Raw genomic sequence first — 16,302 nt, forward strand, 5'->3', positions numbered from 1 at the left:
GGGCGGGCTTGAACGCCGGCGGGTTGGCACGCTGGTATCTCTGGCCCAAGCTTGTTGGCACGCTGGTGTCTGGCGGCGGCGGCGGCGGCCGCGGCAGCCGCAGAGAGGAAACATTCCCCCCCTCCCCCCCTTTCCGCATCCCCCCCCCCCATCCGTCAGTCGGGCCGGATAAACAATTGACGTCATCAGACTCATAATCAAACGTCATCAATTTGGTCTCTTGTTATTTTACAACGTGACGCCACGTGGACCGCAGGTGTTGCGGCGGGACGCCGCGTGGACCGCAGGTGTTGCGGCGGGACGCCGCGTGGACCGCAGGTGTTGCGGTGAGACACCACGTGGACCGCAGGTGTTGCGGCGAGACACCACAAGGGCCACGTGAGACACTGCATTGGTCACAGATGCGACAGTAAGAAGCTGAACGAGCCACAGGTGTTGCAGTGTGACACTGTGTGGGCCACAGGTGTTGCATGTGGCACTCTGCGAGCCACAGGTGTTGCAGTGGGGCACTCTGCGAGCCACAGGTGTTGCAGTGTGGCACTGTGTGGGCCACAGGTGTTGCATGTGGCACTCTGCGAGCCACAGGTGTTGCAGTGCGGCACTCTGCGAGCCACAGGTGTTGCAGTGTGACACTGCGAGCCACAGGTGTTGCAGTGCGGCACTCTGCGAGGCACAGGTGTTGCAGTGTGGCACTCTGCGAGGCACAGGTGTTGCAGTGTGGCACTCTGCGAGGCACAGGTGTTGCAGTGTGGCACTCTGCGAGGCACAGGTGTTGCAGTGTGGCACTCTGCGAGGCACAGGTGTTGCAGTGTGGCACTCTGCGAGGCACAGGTGTTGCAGTGTGGCACTCTGCGAGGTACAGGTGTTGCAGTGTGACACTCTGCGAGCCACAGGTGTTGCAGTGTGGCACTGTGTAGGCCACAGGTGTTGCAGTGTGGCACTCTGCGAGCCACAGGTGTTGCAGTGTGGCACTGTGCGAGCCACAGGTGTTGCAGTGTGGCACTCTGCAAGCCACAGGTGTTGCAGTGTGGCACTCTGCGAGGCACAGGTGTTGCAGTGTGGCACTCTGCGAGGTACAGGTGTTGCAGTGTGGCACTCTGCAAGCCACAGGTGTTGCAGTGTGGCACAATGCGAGCCACAGGTGTTGCAGTGTGGCACTCTGCAAGCCACAGGTGTTGCAGTGTGGCACTCTGCAAGCCACAGGTGTTGCAGTGTGGCACTCTGCGAGGCACAGGTGTTGCAGTGTGACACTCTGCAAGCCACAGGTGTTGAAGTGTGGCACTGTGTGGGCTACAGATGTTGCAGTGTGGCACTCTGCGAGGCACAGGTGTTGCAGTGTGGCACTCTGCAAGCCACAGGTGTTGCAGTGTGGCACTCTGCGAGGTACAGTTGTTGCAGTGTGGCACTCTGCAAGCCACAGGTGTTGCAGTGTGGCACTCTGCGAGGCACAGGTGTTGCAGTGTGGCACTCTGCAAGCCACAGGTGTTGCAGTGTGGCACAATGCGAGCCACAGGTGTTGCAGTGTGGCACTCTGCGAGCCACAGGTGTTGCAGTGTGGCACTCTGTGAGCCACAGGTGTTGCGGCATGACACCCGCGCGGGGCCACAGACGTGTGTTGCTGCAAGCCACACACTCCATACCGCTTACACTGGGGCGCTTGATCCCGTAGGGCCTTCCTCCCCAGTGGTGCCTTGCTGGCGAACATGGCGAAGTGATGGGAAGACTTTACATCCATAATTTCCCAAGAACTGAGTGAGTCTCGGTAGGGCGTGGGCTTGGGCGGCGAGTGCTGTCGCCCACGCTCGTCTCCTCCTACAGCAGTCGATGTAGAGGCACCGGCGTCGTCGGGATCCCGAGGCTGGTAGGGTTCTCCCGGCAGGTCAGTCGCGGACGTGCGCCCTAAGCGAAGACCCGACCCGACCCGACCCGACCCGACCCGACCCCCACGCGCGAGGCGGAGGCACAACACACCCACACACACACCTCAGGAGGAGGAGGAGGAGGAGGAGGCGGGGGGCATGAATTCCTCCCCACTCACTGTCACACTCCCTTCCTGTAAACCTGTTTTCATCACCCCACCTGCCTTTCCCTCCCTCCTTCCCTCTCTCTCCCCTCCCCTATACACACACACACACACACACACACACTCCTCTCTTTCCCTCACTTTCACTCTCTCCCTCCCTTCCCCCCGTCCGTCATCATCTTGTTTTATATCCTCACTCTCACCGGTTCTGTGCCACTCCTTCTCTATGTCAGTCTGTGTTTCACTGTTTCGCTCCCTTCACTGCCGGGTCTCGGCGGGCCTTGGCAGAGCGGCGGGAGCTGGTCGGGCGTGAAATATCAACAACAAAGTTGGTTGACCTTGGAGTCTCTCCAAGTTAACCCCGTCAGGATGGGTCGGTTGGTTGGTTGGTCGGTTGGTTGACGGGTTGGTCGGTTGGTTGGTTGGTCGGTTGGTTGGTTGGTTGGTCGGTCGGTTGGTTAGTTGGTTGGTCAGTTGGTCGGTTGGTTGGTTGGGTGGTTGGTTGATGGGTCGGTCGGTTGGTTGGTCGGTCGGTTGGTTGGTCGGTTGGTTGATTGGTTGGTTGGTCGGTTGGTTGGTTGGTTGGTCGGTCGGTTGGTTAGCTGGTTGGTCGGTTGGTTGGTTGGTTGGTCGGTCGGTTGGTTGGTTGGTTGGTTGGTAGGTTGGTTGGTTAGTTGGCTGGTCGGTCGGTTGGTTAGTTGGTTGGTTGATTGGTTGGTTGGTAGGTCGGTTGGTTGGTTGGTTGGTCCGTCGGTTGGTTGGTAGGTTGGTTGGTTGGTTGGTCGGTTGGTTGGTTGGTTGGTCGGTCGGTTGGTTGGTTGGTTGGTAGGTTGGTTGGTTGGTTGGCTGGTCGGTCGGTTGGTTAGTTGGTTGGTTGGTTGGTCGGTTGGTTGGTTGGTTGGTCGGTCGGTTGGTTGGTTGGTGGGTCGGTTGGTTGGCTGGTCGGTTGGTTCGTCGGTTGGTTGGTAGGTTGGTTGGTTGGTGGGTCGGTCGGTTGGCTGGTCGGTTGGTTGGTCTTCCCGTCGTACTCAAGGGTCGTACCGTCGTGCTCCAAGGTCGTACCGTCGTGCTCCAGGGTCGTACCGTCGTGCTCCAGGGTCGTGCCGTCGTGCTCCATGGTCGTACCGTCGTGCTCCAGGGTCGTACCATCGTGCTCCAGGGTCGTACCGTCGTGCTCCAGGGTCGTACCGTCGTGCTCCAGGGTCGTGCCGTCGTTCTCCAGGGTCGTACCGTCGTGCTCCAAGGTCGTACCGTCGTACTCCAGGGTCGTGCCGTCGTGCTCCAGGGTCGTACTGTCGTGCTCCAGGGTCGTGCCGTCGTTCACAAGGGGTCATGTCATTCTGCCATCCCCAAAGGATTTAGACGCATGGGTTAGGCAGGAGCCAAAGGGGCCTTTGGCTCCTTACCTTCTGCTCACCACGTTACGGATCACACACACACACACACACACACACACACACACACACACACACACACACACACACACACACACACACTCTCTCTCTCTCGCCTGTGATGTGTGTGTGTGTGTGTGTGTGTGTGTGTTTGTGTGTGTGTGCGTCACTATGCTCCGCCAGCTTTAGGTTACATCACGGTGCTGGATCATCGTCAGTCGATGAAAGAGAGTACACTGTAGCCTCATCAAAGGACCTCTCACTCCCCTGTTACTGAGTGTAGCGCAGCCATGGAGCTACAGGAGCCAGGGGGTCTTTGGGTCTTTTGTATATTTATATATAGTTGGTATTTGCACGGAATAAGTGCGAGTGATTAGGAGAAGTCCATGAGAAAGCAGGAGGAGGTCAAGAGAAAAGTACGAGAGCTGTAGACTAAGGCCAGTGAATGATGGAGAAAATTTAAGTAAACTTAAGAGATAAGAAAAATGTTTGAAAAGGAGATCAATTGTGTGAGAAAAAACAACAAGACAGTGAAGAACGCGGAAGAGAAATCATCAGATGAATGGTATGTGGAAACGAGAATGAATGAGTGTATTTAAGGACTGCTGAATGTGCTGGGTGACCGAGAGGCGGGTATGGTGTGTTTGGGATAATGTGACATCTACTGCAAGCCATGGCCAGTGGGATGGCTAGCAGAGAAGAGGTAGATTAAAGCCGTGCACAAGATGGAGGGTAGGAGAGCATAGGGCAGTGGATGGGGCTACAGTCAAGTTCCTCAAGCGAGGTGGAGTTGCAGTTGATTGGTTGGTCAGGCAGACGACTGGCCAAAGGCAGAGGGGCCTGAGGACAGGCTGAGTGATGCAGGTACGATGACAAGCAGCGTAAATGCGAACGTCCGAATCATGGGAGTTATTTTGAGCATACTTGGTCATCGAGAGCGTGTCGTCGAATGCATACCAACTGACTGGGGAGGAGTGGAGTACATAACAAGTGACTGGGGAGGAGCAGGGTACATCACAACTGACTGGGGAGGAGTAGAGTACATCACAACTGACTGGGGAGGTGTAGAGTACATCACAACTGACTGGGGAGGAGTAGAGTACATCACAACTGACTGGGGAGGAGTAGGGTACATCACAACTGACTGGGGAGGAGTGGAGTACATAACAAGTGACTGGGGAGGAGTAGAGTACATCACAACTGACTGGGGAGGAGTAGAGTACATCACAACTGACTGGGGAGGAGTAGGGTACATCACAACTGACTGGGGAGGAGTAGGGTACATCACAACTGACTGGGGAGGAGTAGAGTACATCACAACTGACTGGGGAGGAGTATTATGGCCTCAGATGAGGGTTAGTGGAGCAAGTGTTTGTTTGGAGGAATGTGTGTGAGAAATGCTTGAGGGAATATAGTGACGTGTGTTGCATTTCTGAATTTGGCGATGAAACATCCTAGGGTTGACGTGGATGGCTCTTAGGACATATCCCCCGAATATACAGGGGGGTAAATAGCATGGTATTCAATGCATCGGAGTTTTTATGAGGCGAGTAAGGCATGAGCGCGTGTGGGAAGGGAGGAGAGCGAGTGGTTTCCGGCGAAGGTGCGAGCCAAGGATGTGTGATGTCACCATGACTGTTTAATCTGGTTGTGGATGGTTTAGTAAGGCAGGTGAAATGCTAAAGTCTTCGAGAAAGGTGTGCGGGGTCTACAGCAATGCTAGGGCTGTAAAGGCATGGGAGGTGAATCAGCTGCTGTTTCCTGATGACGCATCTCAAGTGGAAGACTCCAGATAGGAACTTGCTGGGCTGGTAACTGGGCTTTGGAAAGTGTTTAAAAAAAAAGAAAGAAAATTAGGAAGGGGGATTTGAAGATCACTGTCAACAAAAACAAAGGGATGAGGTACAGTATTGGGATGTGGTAGGACGGCTTGAATGTGAGGTGATGTGCTATATGAGGGGCGACGTGCTGCCACATTGTACACGACAGGCAGAGAGTGGAAGTTGTGTGAAAGTGACGCCATGATTCGTCTGTTCCTGATGTTACCTCGCAAAAAGCGAAATAGGAAAGTAGGCTTGAAAAAGGCGACCATATATATATATATATATATATATATATATATATATATATATATATATATATATATATATATATATTATTTATTATACTTAGTCGCTGTCTTCCGCATTAGCGAGGTAACGCAAGGAAACAGACAAAAGAATGGCCCAACCTATGCACATACACATGTATATATATATTGGCCTTAGTATTAAACGTTATATACATATAGGGCGTTGCAGCTAAGCCGGTGGTGCAGGATATTGTAAAAAGAAAAAAGTTGAGGATTGTTTGGGATGTGAATATTGGTGAGGTTGAGGAGGGAGGGGCCAGGGCCTGGGGAAAACTGGTTATCACACTTGAGGGCCATGCCGTCGTGCTCAAGGGTCGTAACGTCGTGCTCATGGATCGTACCCTCGTGCTCAAGGGTCGAACCGTGGTGCTCAAGGGTCGTACCGTCGTGCTCAAGGGTCGTACCGTCGTGCTCAAGGGTCGTACCGTCGTGCTTAAGGGTCGTACTGTCGTGCTCAAGGGTCGTACCGTCATGCTCAAGGGTCGTACCCTCGTGCTCACGGGTCGTACCTTCGTGTGTACCTTCGTGCTCAGTGGTCGTACCTTCGTGCTCAGGAAGGTTTACTTGAACCACATCAATTATACTTTCTTTAACTTCGTATATGTGTAAGACTTTTACATTTTCCTCGCTCACAAAAATGCGTATAGAGCAAAGTATCATTTTTAGGACGGACTTCAAAGAGTTTGTCTGACGTAACCTCCTGACGCGGCAGGAGTGGAGACGGATCACTCCCTGGGTCGTTGCCCCTCACGCCAGGACCACCACCAGGAATGTGGCGGCGGTGGAACACTCGACCACCACTCCTCTGAGTCGTGGTTGAGCCTGGGTTGGAGTCGTCCCCTTTGAGTCATGGAACTGAACACCCCCCTGGTGTAGCACATCTCGTGTGCCCTAATGTGCTACAGGTGTAGCAGCTCCCTCACCACTACAGGTGGAGGAGCTCCCTCACCACCACAGATGAAGCAGCTCCCTCACCACCACAGGTGGAGCAGCTCCCTCACCACCACAGGTGGAGCAGCTCCCTCACCACCACAGGTGTAGCAGCTCCCTCACCACTACAGGTGGAGCAGCTCCCTCACCACCACAGATGAAGCAGCTCCCTCACCACCACAGGTGTAGCAGCTCCCTCACCACTACAGGTGGAGCAGCTCCCTCACCACCACAGATGAAGCAGCTCCCTCACCACCACAGATGAAGCAGCTCCTTCACCACTACAGGTGGAACTCTGGTGTCTGCTGTTCGTATCCTAACGACACTACGCTAGAGCAACATAAGGGAGAGAGAGAGAGAGAGAGAGAGAGAGAGAGAGAGAGAGAGAGAGAGAGAGAGGGAGAGAGAGAGACGTGTCTTTCTCTCTGCATCCTGCAGGAGCACACGGGCTGTGGTGGTGGTGCCGACCGACGCCTTCATTCTGCTCAGAATCGACGGCCAAAAGGAACATTGAATCACGCATCAAAAGGAACATTGAATCACGCATCAAAAGGATCATTGAATCCTGCAGCAAATGGAACATTGAATCACGCATCAAAAGGAACACTGAATCACGCATCAAGAGAATCACAGAGGACAGCCAAAGGGCGACGGGGTTGCTGGGAAGTTGAAGACGGTCGTAAGCTGGTGAGCACGACGTATCGGCAGGAGCGTCGCGCCCTGAGACGTCCGCCGCACACCTGTCTAGGCCCGTGGGGCTGCGGCAGGAGGAGGAGGCAGCGGTCCCGGATGTGGCCTGCGGCATGACGTGTGTGTGTGTGTGTGTGTGTGTGGGTGGATGGTGGTCAGGAGCCCCTCGCCACACTCCACAACACGCCCCTCCGCATCCTCTCCTCCTCTCCCTACCGCCCTCACCCTACACAAGTCCTCCTCCCCGGCCGGAGCGTAACACGGTTGTTGATGAGGTGAGGCTGGCAGACACAGGGGGAGGGAGACGGACTGTATGGAGGTGAGTAGTTTGGGGCCCACCGACGAAGGGGTGATGGACAGCCACACAGGTACGAGTGACTTCATATCTCTCGAGCTTGACTTCACACACACACACACACACACACACACACACACACACACACACACACACACACACACACACGCTAAGGGCGAGAGGAAACACCTGTGTTTCCACGTCCTGCGGTCGAATTCCATTGTCATAATCATCACTGTTATTATACCTGCTACTCTCAGTCTTGGGTCTGGTTTTACCAGTCGCTGTTCCGATTTGCCATTGGCGTCATGTGTTGTAGGCCAAATATCACACAGTAAGGTGCCCGTGTGGACAATCACACAGTAAGGTGCCTATGTGGACAAATATCACACAGTAATGCGCCCGTGTGTGGACATATATCGCACATTAGGACGCCAGTGTGTACAATTGTTACTCAGTAGGACGCCTGTGTGGACAAATATCACACAGTAAGGTGCCTGTGTATAAACATATCACACAGTAAGGTGCCCGTGTGGACAGATATCACACAGTAAGGTGCCCCTGTGGACAGATATCACACAGTAAGGTGCCCGTGTGGACAGATATCACACAGTAAGGTGCCCGTGTGGACAGATATCACACAGTAAGGTGCCCGTGTGGACAGATATCACACAGTAAGGTGCCCCTGTGGACAGATATCACACAGTAAGGTGCCCCTGTGGACAGATATCACACAGTAAGGTGCCCCTGTGGACAGATATCACACAGTAAGGTGCCCCTGTGGACAGATATCACACAGTAAGGTGCCCGTGTGGACAGATATCACACTGTAAGGTGCCCCTGTGGACAGATATCACACAGTAAGGTGCCCCTGTGGACAGATATCACACAGTAAGGTGCCCCTGTGGACAGATATCACACAGTAAGGTGCCCCTGTGGACAGATATCACACAGTCAGGTGCCCCTGTGGACAGATATCACACAGTAAGGTACTTGCGTGTATAACACAGTACGGCGCCCGTGTGTTCAGATTTCAAGACCACAAAAGATTCCCCTTGGTGACGTCCTTCAGATATATTTTCTTCCTTTGTATTCACTTTACAGCTCCCGTTTTCCGATGTGTTGTCTTAATTCACTTGTTGCTTTTGGTAGATTTTCCTGTGTCTGAGGTGGTTCTGGCTCTCCGTCGAAAGCGGTCCGACATATAAACCATCCCAGGCTAACTTCCAAACATGACCCCCTTGCTCAGCACCGCATTATTGGTTCAATTCATCTCATATGTAGGCAGTACTTTAGTTTTTTGCTCCCGAGAGCTGGCTGCCTGTGTGCCCCCACCAATACTCGGCAAGCTGCTGCGTCACATGATTACTGTGTGGCCGTTGGCAACTCAAGGCGTGGGCCGTTTTGATAACCGTTTCTTTCCCTACACCTCGAAGCTTTGGAACTCTCTACCCTCTCATGTCCTTCCCAATAACTATAATACGTTATCCTCTTACTACAGAATTCGTCTAAAGTATCCTTTACCTCTTCTTTTTTCTTTTCATTAACCTCTCGGTATTTCCATTAAGGCCCGGCCTTGATGTGGACTTTAGTAGCCCTGGAACCACTCACACTCGCTGGGAGAGCGAAGTACCTCACGCCACACAGTCAGTATTGGAGGCCGTGATGGAAACACTGGGTCTTCACCTCCGCCCCCTCCACACTGGGAGACTTGCCCCTCATCCGACCCTCCTCCCTTCTGACCCTCTTTTAAACGACTGCCACTCACCAGACTGGTCTCTGGCCATGATCGTACCCATCACAGGCCTCCCCACACAGCTCCCGTCATCCCTCCCTATCGCCGGCGTTCGACGCATTTGCCTCCATCGTTGAGAGGAGACCACGTAAGCCATACTATACGACTGAGGTAACCCACTGACGTCCACAGTGTCAGCCACCCTCGTACTCTTACCGTCTCAACTGTTACTGTGCCAACCCCTCGAGCACAGCCTGTGTGCCCCTTGAACACAACGATACGACGACCCTTGGGTATTATGACCCATAAAAAGGTCAGGTCATACGGTCAAGCCATCATAAATCGTACCCTGGGGGTTTACACTGACGCTTGGGGGGGTGGCAGGTCTGTACGAGCTATAATGCGGTTTGTGGTGCCAAACTGCAACTCGGGGATGAAGGATCTCCGGTGGCAGGAGATGACGGTGGCGGGGAGGGTTCCGCAGCTTCTCCCAGAGTTGTCATGCGAGATGCAGATGATGATGGAGAACGTTAAGAGGACTGTTGTGTTTTGCGCCTCCTGACTGACAGTACAAGAGTACCCGAGGGTGGTCTTGCATGTGCTTTTTCTGCGCCTGATCTAGAAAGCCTTGAGGTGTGGTGGGAAATGGGAACACCAGGTGAGGGAGGCATAGGTGAATGTAAGCAGAATGATACTTCCGCAACTGTGCTCGAGTTCAGGCGCGGGGAGCCTTTAAGTTGTATTGGGTCTACGATGACTGGAGTGACGATGAGTGAGGGACTGTTGATAATACTGATGTGTTCCAGTTTTATCTTATCGTCCAGGGTGACACCAGGAGCCTTGGTGGGCAGAACAGCCTACGAGGGGAGCTTGGGGGCGGCCTAGTGAGACAGCAGAGGGTGGGACATGGTTGGAAGCGAAGCTGACGTGCATTGACTACACTCTTTAGCTAATGGTGACGTAGTTATCGATGGCTTAGAGGTGGAGGTTGTTAGAAGGTTTTCTGAAGAGCTGGACGATCGGGTGAGCTGTGGCCAACTCTGACATTAGTGGCAGAGCCGTCGACGAAGATAAGGACCCCCCCGTGTATGGAAGAGACCCAGTGATTCTAACGTCCCCACCATCACAACAGAAGCAACAACCGATGTTATAATTATTATAACAAGAACAACGAGGTGCTCTCTTCAGGACACGGTTTATGAAGACGAGGAAGCACCTGTCCGCTGTTTGTGCGCTGTGGGGCACACGTGAGGGACTGGGACGGACAGATAGGTCCACTCGCAAGCGCACATTCTGGCGACGCCCCGCTGAGGAAGTGCGTGTGCGTGTGTGTGTGTGAAATCCATGGCCTGAAGTTTCTTCTGCTTTGTTCATGACTCTGTTGTGGCTGACTAGGAGGGAAGCCTTGGGTGATGTCATCGAAGGAGAGAGCCGCCCGAGGTCTTGCGTCACCCTAGGTTGCGACACATGAAGCCTGGGAAGCTGACGAGGCAGTTGGAGGGAAGAGATGCCTCCGTATTAGTTTGGTGCGAGTCGGTGATGATTTACAGCGTCCGTGAAAAGCTCAGTTAAAGCACGGAATTTACACGAAGCTGAGGGTCCGGCATCTGAGTGAGTGGCAGTGGGTCGTGATTGACCGAGATCGTGGCCTTGATGACATCGATGTGGTATTTTGACTGACGGAGACAACCCACTGGTGACGGAGCAGTAGGTGAGGGTTGGGTCGCTCGAGGGAAGACCTGCTTGGAGGGCTTCATAGGTAGGTCAATATCACGGAGGTGGGCGCTTTACCTTGTGGTTCTGTGGCCGTCTGACGACTTCACGTTCTTGGGACGGACTTTAGCAAGCAAGGAGCCTCACGGTGGAGGAATCTGTGACCGATGCTGACGAAGTGATCGTTGGTGAGTCAGAGCCGCTTCTGCACTATGGGTCCCCTGCAGGTTGTTGGTGACTGGCTGATTGCCGGTCCCCCGGCAGGTGTGGAGGGGACGGTGGGCTGAGTGCTGGTCCCCCGGCAGGTGTGGAGGGGACGGTGGGCTGAGTGCTGGTCCCCCGGCAGGTGTGGAGGGGACGGTGGGCTGAGTGACACCAGGTGAAGCTCCCGCCCTGCCCTGCCCTTATACAGAGCCGCGTGTCTTGCCCTGCTCCAACCCCGCTGCTTGGTCCCACCGTACGCCCCCGCCGCTTGGTCCCATCATACGCCACCGCTGCCTGGCCCCACCATACGCCACCGCTGCCTGACCCCATCATACGCCCCCGCTGCCTAGCCCCACCATACAACAACACAACACGTGGACTAACACATAACACAACACGTGGGCGAGGACACAGAACAACACGTGGACGAGGACACAAACACAACACGTGGGCGAAGACACAGAACAACACGTGGACGAGGACGCAAACACAACACGTGGGCGAGGACACAGAACAACACGTGGACGAGGACACAAACACAACACGTGGGCGAGAACACAAACACAACACGTGGACGAGGACGCAAACACAACACGTGGGCGAGGACACAAACACAACACGTGGACGAGGACACAAACACAACACGTGGACGAACACTTAACACGTGGACGAACACACAACACAACACGTGGGCGAGGAATATGGCAGTGTTATGGGGGACGTAAGAGTAAAGGAGATTGCATCATGGTGCTAGGGGACCTAGACACATTTCCAAAGTGGGTCGTCTGACATTTCAACACTCCCAGCTGACGTAACGCAGTGGAGATAGGACACAGCGAGAGAACAGAACACCAGATCATCACATGCGCGCACCTCTACAGTGAAAATGACAATTGGAAAGTTAAATCTGTGTCTCAATGACCCGTGTATACCTTCTGAATTTTTTTTTTACACCCACACTGGTCTGTGTGTTTCTGACATCTCCCACGACCAGAAACTGCCTCGAAGAAAAGGACCCGGTGGTCACAATGTTGCTGCTTGTATTCCTTTATATTCCTCATTAGTCTGTGTGTGTGTGTGTGTGTGGGAGGAAGATGGGAGTTGACATCGGTCCTAAACCTGTGGCCAGAGTCCCAAATTAGGAGGATAAGAGAGGTGACCCCCCCCCAAAAAAAAAACTGTCTTCTGGCAAACATTAGAACAGCATCCATTTTTAGGGATTAGGGAATGTTCTGTCGGGTGTTCACACATCCCACATTTCGCGTAACATTCAGTAGGATGTTCACACATCCCACATTTCGCGTAACATTCAGTAGGATGTTCACACATCCCACATTTCGCGTAACATTCAGTAGGATGTTCACACATCCCACATTTCGCGTAACATTCAGTAGGATGTTCACACATCCCACATTTCGCGTAACATTCAGTAAGGATGTTCACACATCCCACATTTCGCATAACATTCAGTAGGATGTTCACACATCCCACATTTCGCGTAACATTCAGTAGGATGTTCACACATCCCACATTTCGCGTAACATTCAGTAAGGATGTTCACACATCCCACATTTCGCGTAACATTCGGTAGGATGTTCACACATCCCACATTTCGTGTAACATTCAGTAGGATGTTCACACATCCCACATTTCGTGTAACATTCAGTAGGATGTTCACACATCCCACATTTCGCGTAACATTCAGTAAGGATGTTCACACATCCCACATTTCGCGTAACATTCAGTAAGGATGTTCACACATCCCACATTTCGTGTAACATTCAGTAGGATGTTCACACATCCCACATTTCGCGTAACATTCAGTAGGATGTTCACACATCCCACATTTCGCGTAACATTCAGTAAGGATGTTCACACATCCCACATTTCGCGTAACATTCAGTAGGATGTTCACACATCCCACATTTCGCGTAACATTCAGTAGGATGTTCACACATCCCACATTTCGCGTAACATTCAGTAGGATGTTCACACATCCCACATTTCGCGTAACATTCAGTAGGATGTTCACGCATCCCACATTTCGCGTAACATTCAGTAGGATGTTCACACATCCCACATTTCGCGTAACATTCAGTAGGATGTTCACACATCCCACATTTCGCGTAACATTCAGTAGGATGTTCACACATCCCACATTTCGTGTAACATTCAGTAGGATGTTCACACATCCCACATTTCGCGTAACATTCAGTAGGATGTTCACACATCCCACATTCCGCCAAGGCAAGAATATGCTTCTCAGGTTTGATCTCGCCACAAAGAATTAAAGAAGATCCAGAGGAGAGGCGAGAAGGATGAGGGGCGGGCGGGCAGCAGCAGCTAAGAGACCCCGAGATACAAGGAAACATTTGAAGGCCTTCCATTCACCAGTGGAAGGAGAAAAGAGCGAGGGGGTGAGTTGATCACACCTCCCCAGAAGTTTTTAAACCCAGGTCGATGGTGTCTGCAGGGTGACCAGGTCGTCGTAAGACGCAAGGAGGTAACAGCTAACCACAGACCATAACATATGACATTATGGCAAAAATAAAAGGGGGGAGGAAAAAAAGAAGTTGTTGGAGAAGATGTAAAAGAAGTGGCTTTCTTTTTTATATATATAGCGTGGGAGTAACGGAGAAATGGACCCAGAATGAGTTACTAGATTGTGAATGTGGACAGCAAACAGAAAGTTTAAAAAAGAAAGAAAAAGTTACATTGTAATAGTGTGTGTGTGTGTGTGTGTGTGTGTGTGTGTGTTCAGGAGATGGGGGGGGGGGAGGGGTTGAGGAGAAGGGGAGGGGAGGCATGGGTGTGGAACTCCACCCCCCTACCCCTCTTCTCCGTACTGTGCAAACAGGAAATTACACACACACAACACATCATGGGCGGTGGACGCGACGCAACACAAGTGGGCGAGGACTCGTGACTGACCACAGCATGTGGGCGAGGACGCAACACAAGTGGGCGGCGAAGATGCAACACAACGCGTGGGTCAGGACAGAACACAGCACGTGAGCGAGGACGCAGCACAATACCTGGGCGAGGACGCAACACAGCACTACACAGTACGTGGGCGAGGACACAGCTCACTGAGTGGGCGAGGACGCAACACAGCACCACATAATACGTGGGCGAGGACGCAACACAGCACCACATAATACGTGGGCGAGGACGCAACACAGCACCACATAATACGTGGGCGAGGACACAACACAGCACCACATAATACGTGGGCGAGGACGCAACACAGCACCACATAACACGTGGGCGAGGACACAACACAGCACCACATAACACGTGGGCGAGGACACAACACAGCACCACATAACACGTGGGCGAGGACACAACACAGCACCACATGATACGTGGGCGAGGACGCAACACAGCACCAGACAATACGTGGGCAAGAACGCACCGCTATACGTGGGCGAGGACACAACCCAACACGTGGGCGAGGACACACAACAGTACGTGGGCGAGGACGCAACATAGCACGTAGGCGAGGACACCTCACAACGCGTGGGCGAGGACACAAGACGTGAGCGGCGATGACCCAGCACAACACGAAAGAGGGCGAGGACACAGCACAGGTGAGCGAGAACACCTCACGAACCCCCGCGTGGGCGGCGAGGACGACTCAGCCAGTCCCTGTGACCTCGCCGGCCTCGGGTCAGGGTCTCGCGTGAGAGAGAGAGAGAGAGAGAGAGAGAGAGAGAGAGAGAGAGAGAGAGAGAGAGAGAGAGAGAGTCTGCGTCTGGTATGCTGGCCTGACCACAGCGACACCTCACACACACACACACACACACACACACACACACACACACACACACACACACAGAGGAGTGCTACCCCTCACAGGGGTTCGTCTCTCTCTCTCTCTCTCTCTCTCTCTCTCTCTCTCTCTCTCTCTCTCTCTCTCTCTCTCTCTCTCTCTCTCTCTCTCCTCCTCCTCCTCCTCCTCCTCCTCCTCATCCTATGGCTATCGACCCCAGAGACATGGCTTGGCTGGCTGGCCAATTTTCACCCCCTTAAGCCACAGGCTCACGGCGGTACAACCCTCCTCCTTCCCTGAGGTCGTCTCGCTCAGGGGGTTGTGAGTGCGCACCGTGCTCAAAAAGGGGTTGTTGTTGTTGTTGTTGTTGTTGTTGTTGTTGTTCATACACTTCGCACGTCACTTGTACGGCAGCGGGAAGCCATCAGCATATAACAACAGCATAACTTGATGTACAGGTTACTATATCACTGACAATATATATATATATATATATATATATATATATATATATATATATATATATATATATATATATATATATATATATATATATGTACAATTTCCACTCACTTCTTAACCGTCAATACAGTTCACTTTTGTCTATAAAGAAAATGAGATGCTCAATAAAGTTCACTTTTGTCTATAAAGAAAACGAGATAAAATACAAAAAAATATGTATGTACAGTTTCCACTCACTTCTTAACTCTCCATAAAGTTCACTTTTGTCTATAAAGAAAACGAGATGAAATAAAAAAAGAAAACGACCAGGTTTTCGGACGACTTACTTTCCAGGGCAGGTCGTGATGGGCATCACCTCGACAGAAAACGGGCGGCGGGGCTACACTTGAGTGCCGCCGGGCGGCGGTGGGCATCACCCTCGACAGAAAACGGCGTGGTGGGCCTCCGGAGGAGGAGGAGGGGGGGGCGCGCGCTCGCTGGCACAGCTCACAGGACGTGACTCAACGTTGACGTGAACTGGGTATGTGGGTTGGTTATTTTAAGGCTCCTCTATTTAGTCTTGTCCCATATTTTTATCACGAGACCCTTCTCTCCCCACCTCTCCGGCTCCTCCACCCACCACGGATCACTGTAAGGCACTGTCCTCACTTTAGCGGTGATAAGACACACACACACACACACAGACACAGACACACAGACACGCACGCGCGCGCGTGCGGGGTCTGAGAACAACACTGGAGAGGTGTATTTCTTCACTGTAGCTCGCACACGAGAGAGTGGGACCGGGCGTGATCCGTGAGCAGCGTCCGGTTCACGGCTGCGGTAGAGCACCAGGGGGCTTTGGTTATCCGGCCGCCGCTGCCTCCTTCCTCCTCCTCACGGTTGCAGAGGGGGTGTGTGTGTGCGTGTGTATATAATCCAAGGAGGGGGGCAACACGTCAGGGGGGACCCCC

The 16,302-nt window shown here is 52.9% G+C and overlaps 2 protein-coding genes across 6 annotated transcripts in view; one reads left to right on the forward strand and one right to left on the reverse strand.

Annotated features, from left to right (window-relative positions):
- Nucleotides 1-16,302, forward strand: part of LOC139750403 (retinol dehydrogenase 12-like) — a 367,894-nt gene that overhangs the window by 151,523 nt on the left and 200,069 nt on the right. The gene's annotated exons all lie outside the window — the stretch shown is intronic.
- The window catches only part of LOC139750399 (uncharacterized), a 109,050-nt gene that overhangs the window by 92,496 nt on the left and 252 nt on the right, over nucleotides 1-16,302 (reverse strand). For 2 of the 5 annotated variants that reach the window (XM_071665149.1, XM_071665146.1), the window contains exon 1: nucleotides 15,676-16,299. The exons of 2 other annotated variants lie outside the window; for them this stretch is intronic. In XM_071665149.1, coding sequence (XP_071521250.1) covers nucleotides 15,676-15,701 — 26 coding nt within the window. In that variant the 5' untranslated portion in view covers nucleotides 15,702-16,299. Of the gene's footprint in view, nucleotides 1-15,675; nucleotides 16,301-16,302 lie in introns of those variants that run through there. One more of the 5 variants, XM_071665145.1, reaches the window with a different exon arrangement.

Source organism: Panulirus ornatus, chromosome 9, assembly GCF_036320965.1.
Source record: "Panulirus ornatus isolate Po-2019 chromosome 9, ASM3632096v1, whole genome shotgun sequence".
NCBI classification, from domain to species: Eukaryota; Metazoa; Arthropoda; class Malacostraca; order Decapoda; family Palinuridae; genus Panulirus; species Panulirus ornatus.